This window comes from Hyperolius riggenbachi, chromosome 2, assembly GCF_040937935.1.
Source record: "Hyperolius riggenbachi isolate aHypRig1 chromosome 2, aHypRig1.pri, whole genome shotgun sequence".
NCBI lineage: Eukaryota > Metazoa > Chordata > Amphibia > Anura > Hyperoliidae > Hyperolius > Hyperolius riggenbachi.
The window spans coordinates 353,796,749-353,815,774 of NC_090647.1; the positions used below are offsets into that span (position 1 = coordinate 353,796,749).

The window sequence follows — 19,026 nt, forward strand, 5'->3', positions numbered from 1 at the left end:
ACTGAACAGGTATGCAGTGGTGGGTTCACAGCACAGGTATGCAGTGGTGGGTTCACAGCACAGGTATGCAGTGGTGGGTTCAATGAACAGGTATACAGTGGCGGGTTCACAGCACAGGTATGCAGTGGTGGGTTCACAGCACATGTATGCAGTGGTGGGTTCACAGCACAGGTATGCAGCCAGACAGGAACAAGTTAAGCCTAACTAATCTTTCCCTGAGAGACAGTCTGCAGCAGCTCGCCCTACTCTCACTAACGCAGGCAGCACACGAGTGACCGTAATGGCCGCCGCTGCCTGCCTTATATAAGGGGGGGTGGGGCTCCAGGGGCTAGTGTAGCCTAATTGGCTACACTGGGCCTGCTGACTGTGATGTAGAGGGTCAAAGTTGACCCTCCATGTGCATTATGGGGCGAACCGAACTTCCGAAAAGGTTCGCCTGCGGGACGCGAACGCGAACCACTGAAGTTCGCATGGAACCGTTCACATGGAACCGTTCGGCCCAACTCTATTCCTGAATTTTTAAGGCCGCTGCTAGCAGCGGCCGCTATACTGATTTTTCTGGTGCATGTACATGCCTGCCTAATTTTTCTGACTGCACTACAGCTGCAACAACAAAACAAAAGGCATGTACATGTGCCCATTCCCCTTCGTGATCATTATCTTGCCGCGGTGAAGAGTCTTGCGTATCACAATGAAGCAATGACCGCTGGCTATATGAGTGTCTCGGGGGGTGGCACACCAAAGATAATAAGGTTGTTGCTTCATTGTGGACAGACCAAATTTGATCAGCTGGACAGTCACTGTTGTTCTATCATTGAGCTACCACAGCCTGGCGACCATATGGGCTTGAAAACCACCACGGCCTGCGCTCTGGCCATGGTGCGCTTCAGTCCAGCATGGCCGTCACTGTGCAAACAGCTGTTTGCGGTGCGTTACACAGTGAGTTTGGTGTGTCAGTGTGAAGCAGTACTCTAATTACACTCCCTGAATGATGTATACACATGCAAGATGTTTTAAAGCACTTTAGGCCTGCAATTTAGCATTCAAGGTGATTTCTGTTCTTAAAACATTGCTTTGTGTCCAATCTGGATTTTTCCCGGGGACTTTTGGCGTGTATCCCACTCCGCCATTCCCACCTCCAGGTGTTAGACCCCTTGAAACATCTTTTCCATTACCTTTGTGGTCAGTATAAGTGTTTCTAGATTTCAAAGTTCACCTCCCCATTGAAGTCTATTGCGGTTCGCTAAAGTTCGCACGAAACAAACTTTTGTGGAAGTTCGTGAACCCGGTTCGCGAACCAAAAATCGGAGGTTCGGGCCATCTCTAATCTGGAGTCCTTATGTGTACTCTTTTTTTCTGGAAATGTTGTTCCCCCTATCGACTTTGGCGCATTCCATTGCAAACTTTTTTCCATCACTGGCATTATGAATCTACTGTTTAAAACTTATCGTTTACCAGCTTAGAGCTAGTTTTATTTGTCTTGTGATTTAAAACACGCTTGAAGCCTCAAAAATGATAAGAATTAGATAGTGACCTCATTAGTACAAAGCAGCCCACTGATCCAGTGCTGGGTCCCTCTTTGTCTTCTGGCTGGGAGCATGAGTGTGAACAAGCTCTGCACTGAGCATGTGTGGGTGTGGTCTGAGCATGCCCAGTAGCACAAAACCACTGGTGCATGGCTTTTTTCCTTGGTGCACGAAAGCTTTAATCTACTGTGCATGCAGGAGCCTTACAAGCTAATGCAGGCCTTACTTGCACAAGCCAATGAACATTAGCTTGTTCATGACTACGCTCCCTGCCAGAAAAAAACATATTCGACCCGCTGGGTAACATATGATTTGAGGGACCCAGGGCTACATCAGTGGGCTGGAATAACCTCTGGACTATCCATTGCACTGGGAAATGTATGCATCATGCATAAATATGTTCCCAACCATGTGACAACACATCGCATGGCAATGCACAGCAAGCTAATATGAATGTCATTGGACATTTATACCACCCTGCATATTGCACACAATGTGCAGTAGGTTAAAGTTGACAGCAGAGCACTAGTGTACACGGGTCTATATCACACCTTTTAACCCATGCATCCAAGGCTACCTCCCAGTGTACACTTATTATGATTCACTGTGGTGTGGACTTCAGTTGCTCTTGCTGATTTGACTACAAAGTGAATTATTTCTTGCAGAAGATCAGTGGAATTGTTTTCTGTGAAGTTGAAGATTTGGAGCTTCTCTTTGATGAGTTAAATACAGAAGGGAAAGGCTACTTGACGCACGAAGAATTCTTTGCAGGACTGAGTAAGTGAGAATTATTAACCACTTTCTACTCAATTCTGCACACTGTAAAGCAACACTTTCTTGTTTTTTTTTTATATCTTCATGTGCCTGGTTAACCTCTTAGTAACTGTTGCACGCAGGGACTTATCTTGGTGTGACACACAGTTCAATATTATATTGAACTAGTGAAAAGGCCCACCCGTTAAAAAACAGGCATGAGGCCACGGCCGTGACCCCTCCCCCGGCAATGCATGCACCGACGCAACTTTTGTGACCGTCCCTTACTGCTGTCTGAAGTCTGCTGGCATGGTGAGCATGTCCACGCAGGTACAATGGATGCATGGACACAGGGACACAGGAGGACGCAGAGACAGGGGTTTTATTGTATAGAATTTAGTCAGTGTTTGCCCATTGTAAAGTCTTTCCTCTCCCTGATTTACATTCTGGAACTCATCACTGGTGACATCTTTAGTTCCACCAGATGATCAGTATGGAATGTTAGTTACTGAGAGTTCTACTTACAGAGGGAGATGCTGCTTGCTTGGCAGTTGGAAAAAGCTGGCATTTCACACAATGCAATGAGGTTCACAGACAGCAAACTGTCAGGGCCAGACACATGGACACAGGAGGGTGCATGGACAGGGGTTTTATTATATAGGACTAGGCGACCTAAGCTCGTTTAATAACGGGCTCTAGGTCTTTCACTGCCGCCCCTGTAGCGGCCACGCGCACACACACATGCCCGCCCGGCCCGCCTCCTGACCCGTCCTGCATCCTGTTCCAACGGCTGTCAGTGCAGGAAATGCACAGTAGCGCAAAGCACTGACACAGGGACATGGGATGCAGAGACACTTGGATATTATTATATAGGACAGGCACTGAAAGGAAAGTGTTTCTATACCATTATGCTGAAATGCACATGCAGAGATGTGAATATGAACCGGCTCTAATAAACAAAAGAAGCCTTAAAGGACAACTGAAGTGAGAAGAATATGGAGGCTGCCTTATTTATTTCCTTTTAAACAATACCAGTTGCCTGGCTGTCTTGCTGATCTATTTGACTGCAGCAGTGTTTGAATTACACCAGAAACAAGCATACAGCTAATCATGTCAGATCTGACAATAATGTCAGAAACACCTGATCTGCTGCATGCATGTTCAGGGTCCATGGCTAAAGGTATTAGAGGCAGAGGATCAGCAGGATGCCAGGCAACTAGTATTGCTTAAAAGGAAATACATATGGCAGCCTTCATATCCCTCTCACTTCAGGTGTACTTTAAGGTGGCCATACACAGTTCAACCAAATCCATCCCATTTTCTCTATAAGAATGACCATTTTTTTCTTCATTGAGGAACAACGATCAATCTTTTGGAATTATTCAGTAAATATTTGATCAGATGTGTTGGACAAATATGTTTTTTTCTCTTTTTTTTTTCTTCTCAATTTTGTAAAGGAATGATCACACTTGTGTGGTATATTGCTTTTGATCGTTCAAATTATCTGATCAAGCTGGAGAATCGATCACATTTTTCTGGTTGAAAAAGAAAAAACATTTAATTATATATGGGTTTAATAACTCCTTAGGGCCTGTACACACTGCTGCGTTGGTGTTGCGTTTTTTTTTTAAATCGCATACAATTTTATTAAAACAATTTTTTATTGTCCTGGTTATGAACACATAAGGATACAGTACAGGAATACATGCAATGCAGATATAAATCATTAGTGAATAAATCACAGCTGTACTATCTGAGTAGACATACACCAGAACCGTTTTCTTAATATTACCTATTCATGGCAAGACCTCAATATGAGGAAGCCACAACAAAAAATAACCAAACTGTGCATTACTGCAGGCACTCAACAACATCTCAGATTGGAATTGAACAAGACCAAGTCCCCTAGACTTAAAACACATGATTTGAAACCTAATTACCCCCCGAAATCTATTGTGGTATAGGGATACAGAGAGGTGAGTTTTATTTAGTCTCCCACATCAAATGCTCCTAAAGTTCCATCTATGTGGCCTAACAAATACCATCTTGTCCATTTGAAAGCTTCCATTATGTTATATTAGCTCCGTTTTTGGAGTATAACGCTTAATAAACTGACCCCATAATTTGAAAAATGTTGCTGTGGACTTGGTCTTATACTGTTCCGTATCAAACTTGGCAATATACATTAAAGTATGCATGGTGTCTACTAATTGTTTTTGTGATGGTGGAAGGGTATAGACCCATAGTCTTAAAATACATTTTTTAGCAGCTGCGAATATAAAATGCTTTATTGGCATAATGCCTTTTTCTCCTGCCTTTTTTTAAGGGATTATTAGTATGAAATAAAGCCTGCCATTGTGTCAATATTCTTTGTTTCGAAGTCGCCATTGAGCACATTTTCTCAACTTTCTTCCAGAATTTATCTATCTGTGGGCACCGCCATATCAAATGAGCCAAATCAGGCGATTGCATCTCACACTTTGGGCATGAGGTTAGATAATTAGAACCTGGGAGGAAATGCTTAAAATCAACAGATAATAGCCTTTTGTGATAATTTTCAATTGCATCTCCCTCCATGTTTCCCCCCGTATGAATTTTCTCATTTCTGTCCAACTTGTCTCCATTGCGGGGGTCACGTTCTCTATTGTACATCCTAAAGATTCTGCCCAGTACCATAAATGCCTTATTGGGGGTGTCTTGGATCTGAAGAATCGCAGATCATTATAAAGTTCTGATATTGACCTATGACTTTCTAGATCCCCCAGGACTTTCTGTAACTTACTATCATCAGGTAAAGGAGACCCTCCCAAAGTGTGAGAAACGTAAGTTCTGATTTGATGGTGGAGAAATCTGTGTGATTCTGCCAAATTAAATCGTGATTTTAGAGATTCAAAACCACAGACTCTGCCATTGTCTTCCAAAATTTTGGCTAAACGGTCTATGCCTTTGAATCTACAGTTAATGGCCATAAAATTCCATTTACCTCTCGGAAAATTTGGGGAAGACCAAAGATGCATGAGAGGGGATAAAAGTCCAGCTAGGCCTAAAAATTTGCTGAGTTCACTTCACGCAATACTGTACATGTATCACTGAGTCATATATTACTTTTAATATGCCACAGAAGGTTAGATAATTTAACATGTAGGATACCAGCAAGAGACCATGGCTTAACCAATTCCTGTTCCAATTGTGTGTTGGTTACTGTTTCTCTACCGCCTATCCAATCTCTAGAGTGTTGCAGGATAGCTGCTAGGTTATAGGCACGTAAATTAGGAAAATTGACTCCCATCTGTTCTGTAGGGTTTTGTAATAGTCTAAGTGGGATTCTGGCTCTTTCCCTGCCACAAAAATGTTTGAAAGGCTTTTGTCAGTCTCTGGTGATGTTTATGTTTTATTAGTAAAGGTAATGTTTGTATGGGGTATAGCAACCTACCAAAGCTAATCATCTTTATTAAGTGACATCTCCCCAGCATGCAATTTTTAAATCGCAAAGCCTTCATGAAAATAGAAAAATCGCATCGCACCAGTGTGTACAGGTTTTCACGATTTTCATGATTTTTCAAAAGTCCTTGCGATTAAAAAACGCATGTGATTTTAAAAGCGCAGCACAAGTGCAGCAGTGTGTACAGGCCCTAAGACTAAAGCCAATTCCTGTTTGTCTCAAGACTGAATACAAGGCTTTAGCCAGGTACACACAATACTTCTACTCTTTCATCACCACTTCTTCACTACATCGTACCGTACTGGCATATTATTACTCTAAGCCACCTGCCATTGTTCTGCCCATTCTCTGACAGTCCTGGCTTAGAGAAAGTATTCATGTGACCAGTCAGAGTCGGGACAAGGTCCTCCAGCACTCAAGGCTGAGAGACCAAAGTGCGCCCCTCCATCCCTCCCACCCCAGCCGTCACACACTGATTGCTATTAGACTAAGAGGCGCCCCAGGCCAGGGCCCCCAACACCTTAATCTCCAGTTATCTGGCTTGAAGTCACTGCTTTGTATACACTTTTCTTATTTCTCTCTGCTTCAAACACAAATAGGGGAACGATAGCAGAGTGAGTTGTGCGCCCCCTCCTACACTGTGTCCTGAGACTGGAGCCTCTCTTGTCTCTGCCTCGGCCCTGTTCACAGGAGAGCTAATTAGCTACCTCTGTAGATTTCTCCAAAACATGCATTGATGGCCGGATTTACCATAAGGTCCTGATGATAGAAAGGCGCCTCACTCCTCACCTCAACATCTGTGCCTATAGGCTCCTGTGATGTAAATCCGGGCCTGACTAATGGGGTACTTGAGGACTAAATGGAGAAATCCTATCATAGAATATAGTAACAATACAGAACACACTACGGCTTGACTGACCAACCTAAACAAAACATGCAGACAAGGTCTCTGGTGGGAGCTAAGCCAGAATAAAGTGGTAACCACTGTGTGTGAGCATTCATGGAAGACAAACAGCAGATCGCTGTTCATTGTTAAAAAATGTATTGTAGTCCTGCTATACTGAAAAATTCTTAAATTATTTCCTTTCTTGTAGATGTTTTATGTCTCTTCTCATCCTACACGTTTGATCTTTCTAAAGTTATTACATACACAGGACATATACAAATTTTATCATAACACGCATATACAAAAATGCTGAATCCATGAGGTCATTAGATAGTATTGAAGTTTTCTTTATTATGCCATGCTGTACTGCTGTCTAAATTCTCCTCATTGTTAGGGGGAATGTACACTATATATTTTCTCTGTTGCAGAAAACGTAATTGGTTCGGGCAACAGTCAATGGGATCAAAAACGTAAAAGAAAATCCACTAAGAGGATCTCAGAGTTTCCTGATAGACAATCACTGGAGGAAGCAGACGCAGAAGAAAGAAAACAATTTAAGTCCTTTATGGAACAACTAGGAGCAAAAAACATATTTGAAGAGTATGAAATTTGATGTAGTTTCAGTTACAGTGATTATTTACTCTGTACATGTCTGCTTCTTTAAATGGAATATATAGTTTTTTTTCAGAATATATGTTCTAGTTATACAGAATATAGCAGTAAAAATATATAATTTTTTTTAGAACCATGAAATATTACAAATAAATGTTTAGGGTTTGTTTGGTGCTGAAAAAGGAGCAATGTCACAGTACACAGCCCATTAAATGTTACAGGTGCTTTTAGCGTCGGTAAAACTTAACATCCTTTTGTGAATACTCCCTAAGATATTATGAATGGACTACATGTCTAAAGCCTTCTACTAACACCAGATTAAAGGAGTACTCTAGGGGGAGGGGGAAAAAGAGTTGAACTTACCTGGGGCTTGTAATAGTCCCCCGCAGACGTCCTGTGCCACTCACCAATGCTCCTGTCCCTGCCTCAGGTTCACTTCTGGAATTTCCAACTTTAAAGCCGGAAAACCACTGCGCCTGCATAGCCGTGTCCTCGCTCCTGCTGACGTCAGCAGGAGCGTACTGTGCAGGTGCAGACCGTACTGGGCCTGCACAATACACTCCTGGTGACGTCAGTGGGAGCGAGGACACGGACGCGCAGGTGCAGTCGTTTTCTGACTTTAAAGACGGAAATTCCAGAAGTGAACCGGAGGCGGGGACCGGAGCATCGGTGAGTGGCTGCTCGGGCACAGGACGTCTGCGGGGGACTAGTAGAAGCCCCAGGTAAGTTCAACTCTCCCCCTACCCCCCTACAGTACTCCTTTAAGCTCTCTGCTGAGAATTTAGCATGTGTACAGTGGTCCCCAATCCCCCACAGCATGTCATGGAGCGATTCGCCTGGTGGATAGACTTGGCTGAGCGCTGGCCAAGGACATTGCTCTCCCACCCCCCCCTGCCAGCTAAGTGACACTCCTCACATGTTTCTACATAGGCTTTCCTAGCCTGGAGGGTAGTGAAACGTCCAAATGACCGAGTCCTGATCCCTCTCTTGCAACATACCTCGTACAGGTGTATGAGGCTTAAGCCAGGTACACACATCCAATTTTGATTGGCCAATGACTGGCCAATTCTACCACCTCCATGTAGTATGAAGGGTCATACACACGTCCAACATGCACACAACCACATGGCCAACATGACAAACCACACAACCTGAAGACTACATGACCTGTACATACACACACCAAGATGGCTAAACAACCAACTCAACAACATACTGCGCACGCAAGAGGATTGACAGACTACACATTCAAAACAAGTACCAGTCTTTCAAACAACTTGTACACACACACAAACTGCGCACCAAATGCACGATACATAGATCCGGCAGTTGGATTGATCAAACCGCCTGTTATCAGTTTCTCATCAAGTTGTTTGCATGCGTACACATGCCTGATTAGCATCCAACAGACTGAAGTCAGATGATAATCAGGCTGCAGGTTGGTCCATGTGTACTTAAGGGCACCTTAACCAAGGGGAAAAAAAAGTTTCACTTACCTGGGGCTACCCCAAGCCCCCTGCAGCCATACACATTGCCGGGTGCCGACTCTCAGTCAGCCGAAAACGAAACTAACCTGCGGGGACCGGAGGACACTCGATGAGCTGCGTGGGCATAAAACTGCTGCAGGGGGCTTGGGGAGGCCCCAGCTAAGTTAAACTTTTTTCCCCCTGAGTTAAGGTTCCCTTTAGCATAAGCTAAATACAAGTTGTGTGTACAAGTAGTATGAAAGACCTGTACTTGTTTTGAATGTGTAGTCCGTCAGTCCTCTTTCATGCGCAGTATGTTAATTGATTTGGTTGTTTAGCCATCTAGGCGTGTGTACATATAGGTCATGTGGTTTGTCAGGTTGTGTGGTTTGTCATGTTGGTCTTGTGGTTGTGTGCATGTTGGACGTGTGGATGAGCCTTAAGGGCCAGCAGATTTTGAATACAATGAACAGATTGTGTATGTAAAGGACACCTGAACTGAAGAGGGATAAGGAGGCTGCTATATTTATTTCCTTCTAAACAATATTAGTTTCCTGGCAGTCCTGTTGATCTTTGTATGCACTAGTATCTGGATCACACACCTGAAACAAGCATGGGGCTAATCCAGTCAGACTTAAAGCAGACCTGAACAGGCTCAGACTGAGCCACCGGGGAGATGGGAATTTCCCCGGTGGGCCCTTCCCCCCTGACCTGGCCTCTTAAGGGGGCCCCTGTATGCCCAAGATCATATAATTCTTTTGCTGCCTCCTCCTTCTCAGGTCTTGTTATTGGCAGCATGCACACAGGGTCCTCCGGTGTAATGTCTGATTGCGCTGCCCGGAAGCTCCCTTCCACACTGAGTAGCACGCATGCTCAGTGTGAAGTTAATTATGCTGCTGATGGTAAAATAATAAATATCTCCGCTTCCACACATCATACACTCCTCAAATTTTCAGGGTAGGGAGAGGATCCCCCGAACGACCTCTATGCCAAATTGCAGCCCCCGAGCCCCGTTGGTTCAGGAGATAGATAAGAGAAACCTATCTTGGGAATCAGTGGGGTCTGGGGGCTGCAATTTGGCATAGAGGTAGTTTGGGGGGTCCCCTCCCTACCCTGAAAATGTGGGGAGTGTAGGATGTGAGGAAGCGGAGATATTTAGTATTTTACCACCAGCAGCATAATTAAATAGGAACTGTGGCAGCACAGTCTCCTACTGCGCATGCGGGGCAGCGCAAATTAACAGGCAAGGTAATCAGACACAACACTGGCAAAACAAATGGCTACTTCCTGAGCTGGAAAAAGAGCTGCTTTAAAGGGATACTGTAGGGGGTCAGGGGAAAATGAGTTGAAGTTACCCGGGGCTTCTAATGGTCCCCCGCAGGCATCCTGTGCCGATGCAGCCACTCACCGATGCTCTGGCCCCGCCTCCAGTTCATTTCTTGAATTTCAGACTTAAAAGTCTGAAAACCACTGTGCCTGCGTTGCCGTGTCCTCGCTTCCCCTGATGTCACCAGGAGCGCACAGCGCAGGCACAGACCATACTGGGCCTGCTCAGTACCCTCTGGGGGGGGGGGGCATTTGTGTAATAAAGGAGGGGGACAGAGGCGAACAGGGGGAGCAGTGGGTATGAGGAGGACTACATCATATACATTCCTGCCCATTTTTATTTTTTAATTCAACTCTGGTATCATTTAAATTAAATAAAATTGGACACTGGGCAAATGTTATCGGGGCATTCTCCCACCCTCCAAATTGGCGGTAAAAGGGGCCACCCGCACCAATCTCTCCTCCAGTGCATACAGCATAGCATTCTCGCCTGTCCTGCAGGCGTGCTACCTGCTCCTCCTTCCTTCAGCGTCCTCCTGTCTCAGTTCCCGTGTTGTCTCTGTCCCTGTGGCCCACCAAGAAGTTGCATACATGCCACCGGGTCACATAGACACCGCAGGGATGAAGGAAGACAGGTGAGAATGCTCCGCTGTGTGCACTCTGCAACAAAAACAGGGGCAGTGGTGCGTTCGCCAAACTAAATTGTAAGGGAATTGCCACCAGGGTGGGGGTGGGGGGGCCATGTCTAAGTTCCACTCAGGGGCCCACTGATCTGTAGCTATGCCACTGCCCTCGCCTCTTTCGCTTTAAAAATGGCATGGCGCCGAGCAGGAGGAGGTAGCAGCGCAGGAAGGGGGAGCTCATGGGCACACAATGGTGGAGAGGGGCCCAACTCTCCGTCTCTCTCACCTGGAGCCCCTCCTTACACAACCCCCCCCCCCCCTCCAGAATTTAGCACAGTGGCAGTGACTGGGCAGGGAACGACTCACCTCTTCTGCATTCCAGGCGCAGGAGATCTGCATGTCACTGGTCTTCTGTCTCCAATGCTGCTCATTGAAGTTTATCTGGGCAGACTCACTCTCTATGAATAACACTGCTACTTATTTTGTGTACTTTTGGATCTGCCTATGACCCATCATGACCACGCCCATGTTCCAGTGCATGGCCACACCCATGTAACCATCTCTCAGGCAGTGAATCCAGCACCTGCATAGCCCTGTCGTAGACTGTCCTCAGAAGAGCTCACAATCTATTCCCTACCATAGTCTAATGTCCTACTGAATCATTATGTATTTATATAACACTGACATCTGTGCTAGATTTCTAGAGCATACTTATGTGAGCTCAACAGTGTATATATATAAATCCTGCAATAAATCTGCAGTGTGTCTACTTCCTGCTTTCATGGAAGGAGACACATTGTTAACATCCTGTGTTTACCAATTAGCTGCTCTGCCATGGCAGCCAGCTGACACAGCTGCAAGATCAAATTACAACTTGTGATTAGTCACAGATGAGGGGGAATTAGAGAGGCTAAACTCTCTAATTAAATATAATGTGCATTTCTCTATGCTTTCCTTCTGTCCTGTGCAAGAGTTCAGGTCAACTTTAAGTCAGAAACATCTGATCTGCATGCTTGTTCAGGGTCTCTGGCTAAAAGTATTAGAGGCAGAGGATCAGCAGGATAGCCAGGCAACTTTTATTGTTTAGAAGGAAATACATTTGGAAGCTTCCATATCATTCTCAGTTCAGGCTTCCTTTAAGCATTCATACTACATGGAAGTGGTAAAATTTCCCGATAATTGACCAACCAAAATAGATTTACACAGTTCAAATGATGTCACTTGGCGTGATCCCTAGGGTGACATTTTGTGGACAAGGCTGTACAGACACACGCCACTAGCCTGAGTTCTGCTGCTATGGCGGGTGGCCAATGTGCAGCGCAGGATGGATGGGGTGGAGCGCAGGAGAAAACAATGCAGCCAGGTAGTGTTTGGGTAAGAGGATTTGGCATAATGGATCTCTCACTGACGTGTTGGAGCCACCATACACATACTAGATTCTTGGCACACTCGGTCTTTAGCGACTGTATCAGTGAGTTTAGTCTAGTGTGTACAGACCTTTAGAATGCAGACTAATCTTGACAAACAGTTTACGCAAGGTGGTGCCATCGATCCTAAAAATACACTTAAAACAGCAGCTACTATTAGCAGGCCATATACTAAATGAATGTGAAATTCACTAAATATCGCAGCTTTATGGAAATACTACATACTCTATGTTGGTGGAGCATTGTTCTTCTATATTTACAATGTTTATTTTGATTACTTAAGTGAAACAGAAATCTGGAAGCTGTGGACCAAGCTCAGTCATGAAGAACCGCGCTTACTGGAGAATCTGGAAGAGTTCCTGGCCAAAGTCACAAGTCAAATCAAACAAGCAAGAAATGAAAAGGAAACACTGGAAATAATGTTAAAAAGGTGAGTCTTCTCCACAAAGAATGACCCTTTCTGATGGATTGCATCTAAACTGAGGAATGTGAGGGTGCAGGCTAGTGTTGTACCTTATTTCCTGGTTGAACTTGAATGTCTTTTTTCAACCCAACTAACTATATGTAACTATGCATACACCTCAAGAGAAGCGCAGGCAATGGGGATGACTTCCTGAGTTTAAAGAGCAGTGGAGACTGCTGGAGAATATACTGTACATGATCCAGCAAATCTAGATTAAGCATTTGAATTAAAGCGGAGCTGAACTCAGAACTTGCTCTCTGCTCTAAAATATAAGCAACAGCATAATAACCTTAAGGGTGTGTTTCCACTGGCATGGTTTCCACGCCAAATCCGCAGAGTCCCCCCCCCCCCCCATGAGAAGATGGGCTAGACCAAAGTCTGTTGGTAATGTCAGATTTCTACTACTTACTGTAAGTGACAACAACTTAGGAGAAAAGTAATTTATGGCTAATTTTACTCTAGAAGAAATGTACTTCTTATTTGTATGTTGTACTGGTCGTACAAGCCCTATCCCAAACAGCCATATCAATCCCTGCCATGTACTGATGAGGGCCAAAAGCCAGAAACAGGCTGTCTACATGTGGGGTTGATGTGGCTGTGTTATATTTAAAGCTATAGGCTTGCTATACACCAGCGGTTCTGGATGCTTGCCTTGCTTACAAGGGCGAAAAGGGATAATTTGCATATTCAGTAGTGGAGCATTGTGGGTAACCACCAATGTTCACTTATAGCTGAATTATTGCAAATTTCCTTCTGTTTTAAGAAGGCAAATTTCACCTAGCATTGATTATTAGTAGGAGAGTTTTTTGGCCTCTTTTATCCCCCTATTCCTTCCTAGTGGTTTGGGTCACCCTTAGCTGCTTGGTTATTCTTTCGCGACAGTTCATCTTTAAGGAATATAGGTTCCGCTGGCTGCTGTGGGTGCATGTAAATAGTACAAATTCTAATTCACTAACCTCAATGGTCTCTTTTGCTATATTCTGACTTAAGAAGATTGCATTATTTGTTGTCTAATAGCAGGCACTTTAAAAAAAAATATGGTCCACAATTGTAGGATTATATCTATGTTCACCACTGCATCTTTAGTAAATTGACCCCATTGCTACCTCTAAGATTGTGTTCAAACAGCAGTAACTTATGGGGACTCATTGTGAACATAAACATCAATAATGTTCAAACCTTTAGTTCAGTAGTTCAGTTACTAAAAAAAAACACTCTTCTCTGTCAATGCCTCTGTAGGAGACCATCCACTTCCTGTCCTTATGATAGGGATAGTTATTGGGACAGATGAGGGAGGTCCAGTTGATCTGGGTGATGAACCTCAGGAACCCGGAGAGGAAAATGGAATCAGAAAACTCCTAGGAGTGCCATGGCCTCAATTCAGTAAACTTTATCAAACACTTTATCAAACGTTTGATAATTTACATCTTGGGTAAAATCTAATTTTTAATTCACTAAGGTGTTATATATTTATCAAATGTTTTATCAATAAAACGTTCAATAAATCTATAACACCTTAATGAATTCAAAATTCGATTTTACCCATGAAGTAAATTATCAAACGTTTGAATAAGTGTTTGATAAAGCTTAGTGAATTGTAGTGTAGTATTTCCAGGCAATGAATTAAGGTGTGAAATAAATACCACTTACAAACTTGGGTTGCTATTAGGCAACCACACTATCAGGCAGGAGGAGAATTCTGTCTTCGGATTGGGTATCCTCTTCAGGATAAGTTGGGTCACATTCCAGAAAAATACCGCGGGGGTGGGGTGGAAGGAAGTGCCTCAGTTTGGTATGCAATGGGTAAACTTGGGTAATGAAAGTCTTACCTCAGGTAGGAGGTTTAAAGATAATGATTTTATAGGACACAGGAAAAGTCATTGGGACAGGAAGTGAGGAGAATTCTGCCCAGTGGAGATGAAAAAGTTCTGACTGTAACTTGCTCTATCTACTACTGGGAACTTGATGTGAGAGGAATTTGGAGGCTGCAATCTTCCTTCCCATATAAATTATGCCAGTTTCCTGGCTGTCATGCTGAGCTTTGGCTTTAATTGTTTGAGTCACACACTCAAACAACTATTAGAGGTAGAGAAGTCATGGTTTACAAGAGAATGAAGAGGGCAAACTCTGTATTCCTCTCACTTCAGGTTCCCTTTAAGAATATAGAGTTCTGTGGGGGGTTTTAACATTAGGATTATGACAATGAGATCAATAGTAGTTCAATTTTTATAATTGATGGTAATAATACCAATGATAATTGATAATGTTGATATTTATAAAAATTATTATAGTTACAACAAAAAATATTGATTACGGTGATAATAATAAGATTTATTTAGATGGCTAGAACTTGGTGTAGGAAAATGTCACTTTCACCTGCATACACACATCCAATTGTGATTGGCCAATCATTGGCCAATTTTTCCTCCTCCATGTAGTATGAGGGCCAACAGACTTTTAATACTATGAACAGAAATTGAGTAGGTAGGCTCTCATACCATATGGTTAAGTTAGCTAATCTAAACTGGATGTGTGTATGCAGTCTGCTTAAAAACAAGAAGAGAATCGAGAGCCCAATATGGTGCAGTATTGTCAGGTAAAATGAAGAGTTCAATACAATTTTATGTGTATATACTCACAAACACAGGTTACCCATAGGCAACCACTTTAAATGCAGGTGGGGAGCATTAAGGACCTGACCCCACTCAGGTTAAGAAGTCGCTCTCTATAGATAGTAGATGGGGATGCACCCCTCCACCCAGGGTGGACTAGAGGATCAGCAAATGCTCGGTATACAGAGGCGCCAGAGTAGAGTAAAACGTTTTAAAAACCGTTTAAAAGCAGAGGTGGATGTTAGGGTGGACTTACCTCCCTCTTACAAAAAAGAAAACTCACTCGAGTCTCGATAAAACAGAATTGACAAATAATTTATTCAACTCCACAAATGCAACGCTTTTTGCGGGCGTGACCCCGCTTCCTCAGGCAAAAATGGGAGCACAACTCTGTGGGTCAAGCAATAGGGCAAACTCTGTATTCCTCTCACTTTAGGTTCCCTTTAAGAATATAGAGTTCTGTGGGGGGTTTTCACATTAGGATTATGACAATGAGATCAATAGTAGCATAATTTTTATAATTGATGGTAATAATAACAATGATAATTGATAATGTTGATATGTATAAAAATAATTATAGTTACAACAAAAAATATTGATTATGGTGATAATAATAAGATTTATTTAGATGGCTAGAACTTGGTGTAGGAAAATGTCACTTTCACCTGCATACACACATCCAATTGTGATTGGCCAATCATTGGCCAATTTTTCCTCCTCCATGTAGTATGAGGGCCAACAGACTTTCAATACTTTGAACAGAAATTGAGTAGGTAGGCTCTCATACCATATGGTTAAGTTAGCTAATCTAAACTGGATGTGTGTATGCAGTCTGCACCTCACATGACCTGAAGTAGAAGAGACAGCAGCTCTGGCAAGTGAAAACAGCTGCAGCAGTGTCACCTGTAACTGGGGATCTTGGTGGAACTTGTACATCATACACCCAGAACCACACATACCAGCTGCAATAAAACTGTATAACTGGAAAGTACCAACATTTTTCACTGATATGCATCACAGGTCTTTAGGAAGGATATTTTATTTATATATTTCGTATTTATATAGAGCTGACATCTTCTGCAGCACTTCACACAGATTGAAGATATGAACATTTATAGGCAATCAGGAATGTGTGCTGCTGGGTAGCATATGCGACAAATGCAATACTGAAGCTGGTGTTATTTTTGTCAATTTATCCCATAATCAAAGCTTATTGGAATCAACTTTGGAATCAACTTTATTGGCCAAGTACTATGATTATGGTACTCAGAATTGTTTATGGATCACAAGCCATTGGAGTTCAGCAGGAGGACAGCTTGAGGGAAGAATGTGCTCCTACACCTGGTAATTCTGGAGGGGGTGGACCTATAACGGCAGCCTGATGGGAAGAGCTCAAAAAAGAGGCTGCCCGGTCATGAGGGATCGCATGAGATCTTAGGGGCCCTCATCTTCATTCTTGCAATATGGAGGAGATCGAGAGGTGGCAGGGATGATCTAATGATCTTTTCCACCACACTGATCATGCTTTGGAATTTATACCTGTCCCTTGCGGTTGCACCTGCATACCAAACGATGATGGATGAGCAGAGGATGGATACGATGGTAGCAGTGTAAAAGCTGGTCTGCAGCTCACGTGGCATACCAAATTTCTTCAGTTGTTGCAGGAACAATAACCTCTGCTGTACCCTCTTCTGAATTTTGGTAGTGTTCTGTCCCCATCTTAGGTTGTTAGTAATACTCTGGAAACTTTGGTCTCATCGATGAGAACAGGATAGAGTGTGGAAGGATGTTTCCAGAAGTCTATAGTTCAATAGTTTTAGTCGTGTTGAGAACAAGCTTATTGTCCTTGCACCAGCTGCAGATTCTCTCAATCTCGCATTCAAAAGTCATTCGGTCTAAGTCCAGTTAGTTCCCCCCCATTTCTGGGTGGTTCAATACAGCCGGTCACTGAAACATTTACTTTATTTCCTCTCACTGTCATTGGTTACCCACAGCTACTTGCCTGAGTGTGATATCAGCTGCAAGGAGATGTACGTCTCCACATCTGTATATTCCCATTAAAGGTTGTCACACGTGATATGATATAATGCAATTTTCCTGCATTTTTTTTATTAAAGAGGAACTGTAACGTCAAAACGTCCCCTGGGGGGTACTCACCTCGGGTGGGGGAAGCCTCCGGATCCTAATGAGGCTTCCTACGCCGTCCTCCGTCCCTCAGGGGTCTCGCTGCAGCCCTTCGTGCAGCGGTGACGTCAATATTTACCTTCCCGGCTCCTGCGCAGGCGCTCTGATGGCTGTCGGCTCCGAAGTAGGCGGAAATACCCGATCGCCGTCGGGTCTGCTCTACTGCGCAGGCGCAAGTTTCCGGCGCCTGCGCAGTAGAGTGGACCCGATGGAGATCGGGTATTTCTGTCTATTTCCGAGCCGAAAGCAGCCACAGCGCCCCCGCTGGAGCCAGCAAAGGTAAATATTGAATCTACAGTCGGGTCTGTCGCCGGCTGTTCGGAGGGCTGCAGCAAGACCCCCGTGGGACAGAGGACGGCGTGGGAAGCCTCATTAGGATCCGGAGGCTTCCCCCACCTGAGGTGAGTACCCCCCAGGGGAGGTTTTTGATGTTACAGAGTCTCTTTAAATAATTGATTGTACAAGAAATTAAAAATAATTGTTTGTTGATCGAGGAAATAAAAAACTGATTTTTTTTCCATTTTTCACAATTAAAATGTGTGAAAAATCAGATACAAAAATACAAAAACAGGCAGTTTTATTCTCTCCTTTTTTTTAATTTCCAGAAAAATCAATCATGAGGGCTTGTTCACACCTAGGGCAGTTTTGCCTTTTTATAATCACCCTAAAAGCACTTGTGCAATGATTCCATATGAGAGTGTTCACATCTGAGCGGTTCGATTCCGATCCACTCACTAAAGCGCTGCCTGTACCATTTTTAGGGCGATTTGCCTCAATGGAAGGTATAGAGAAAATGCAAAGTGCTTGAAAAAATGCTTTGTATAGCGATTTTCCCAGCACTTTCATAAATAAATACATTGGCCTCAATTCACTAAGCTTATCTCCTGTCTTTAATAACTCTTCTAGAGTTGTTACCATGGTGATAAGGCATGTAGTATTCAGGAAACATTGTACCTCAGGCAAACCTAAAGTTAACTCTTCTGTCTTTAAGTTAACTCTTTAATCCTTAAAATAACTCAAGAGTTAAAGACAGGCTGTTCATTAACTGCGTGTGAAAATAACTACAGAGGAGGTAAATTAACTACAGAGGAGCTAAATTAACTACAGAAGAGGTAACGTAAAGAATGAAGAGATAAGATAACTCTCTTACTATGTGGAGGTAAGTTTTCTCTTGCCTTATTATCTCCAGCATGATCTTAGTGAATTGAGGCCAATGTATTTATTCATTTCCGGGTCAAAGAGTTCAGTCAGTCAGGAAGTGAAAAAACAGAATCGCTCTGCAAAAGCGCCTAGAAAAGCGCTTTATAAAACATCACAGCATGCAGGTAACCGCCGGAAGGTGCTTAAAAAAAAAAGTGTAAAAAAATCGAAAACGCTGACATCAGCACATTTTAGATGTGAACAAAGCCTAAGTGTATATTGGGTTTGATATTTAAAAATATTAGATGAAGTGCAAAAATTGTTCAGATTTCTCTGGTCGAACACCCCTCCCTCCCTCCAAAAATGAAACGTGTATAGCCACCTCAAGAGAAACCGTAACCAAGAATTGAACTTCATCCCAATCAGTAGTTGAAACCCCTTTCCCATGAGAAATCTTTTCCTATTCTCAAACAGATCATAAGGAGGCTCTGTATGGCTGAAACCCCTCCCACAAATGATGTCAGCGCATCGCAGCACTGAGGTACTGACATCACACTGTGGGGGCC

At 43.4% G+C, this 19,026-nt stretch overlaps 1 protein-coding gene across 6 annotated transcripts in view; it reads left to right on the top strand.

The window, feature by feature from the left end:
* Positions 1–19,026, top strand: part of LOC137546793 (EF-hand calcium-binding domain-containing protein 4B-like) — a 125,037-nt gene that overhangs the window by 22,335 nt on the left and 83,676 nt on the right. For all 6 annotated transcript variants that reach the window (XM_068269645.1, XM_068269648.1, XM_068269649.1 and 3 more), the window contains exons 3-5: positions 2,192–2,303; positions 7,036–7,207; positions 12,345–12,491. In XM_068269645.1, coding sequence (XP_068125746.1) covers positions 2,192–2,303; positions 7,036–7,207; positions 12,345–12,491 — 431 coding nt within the window. The remainder of the gene's footprint in view (positions 1–2,191; positions 2,304–7,035; positions 7,208–12,344; positions 12,492–19,026) is intronic.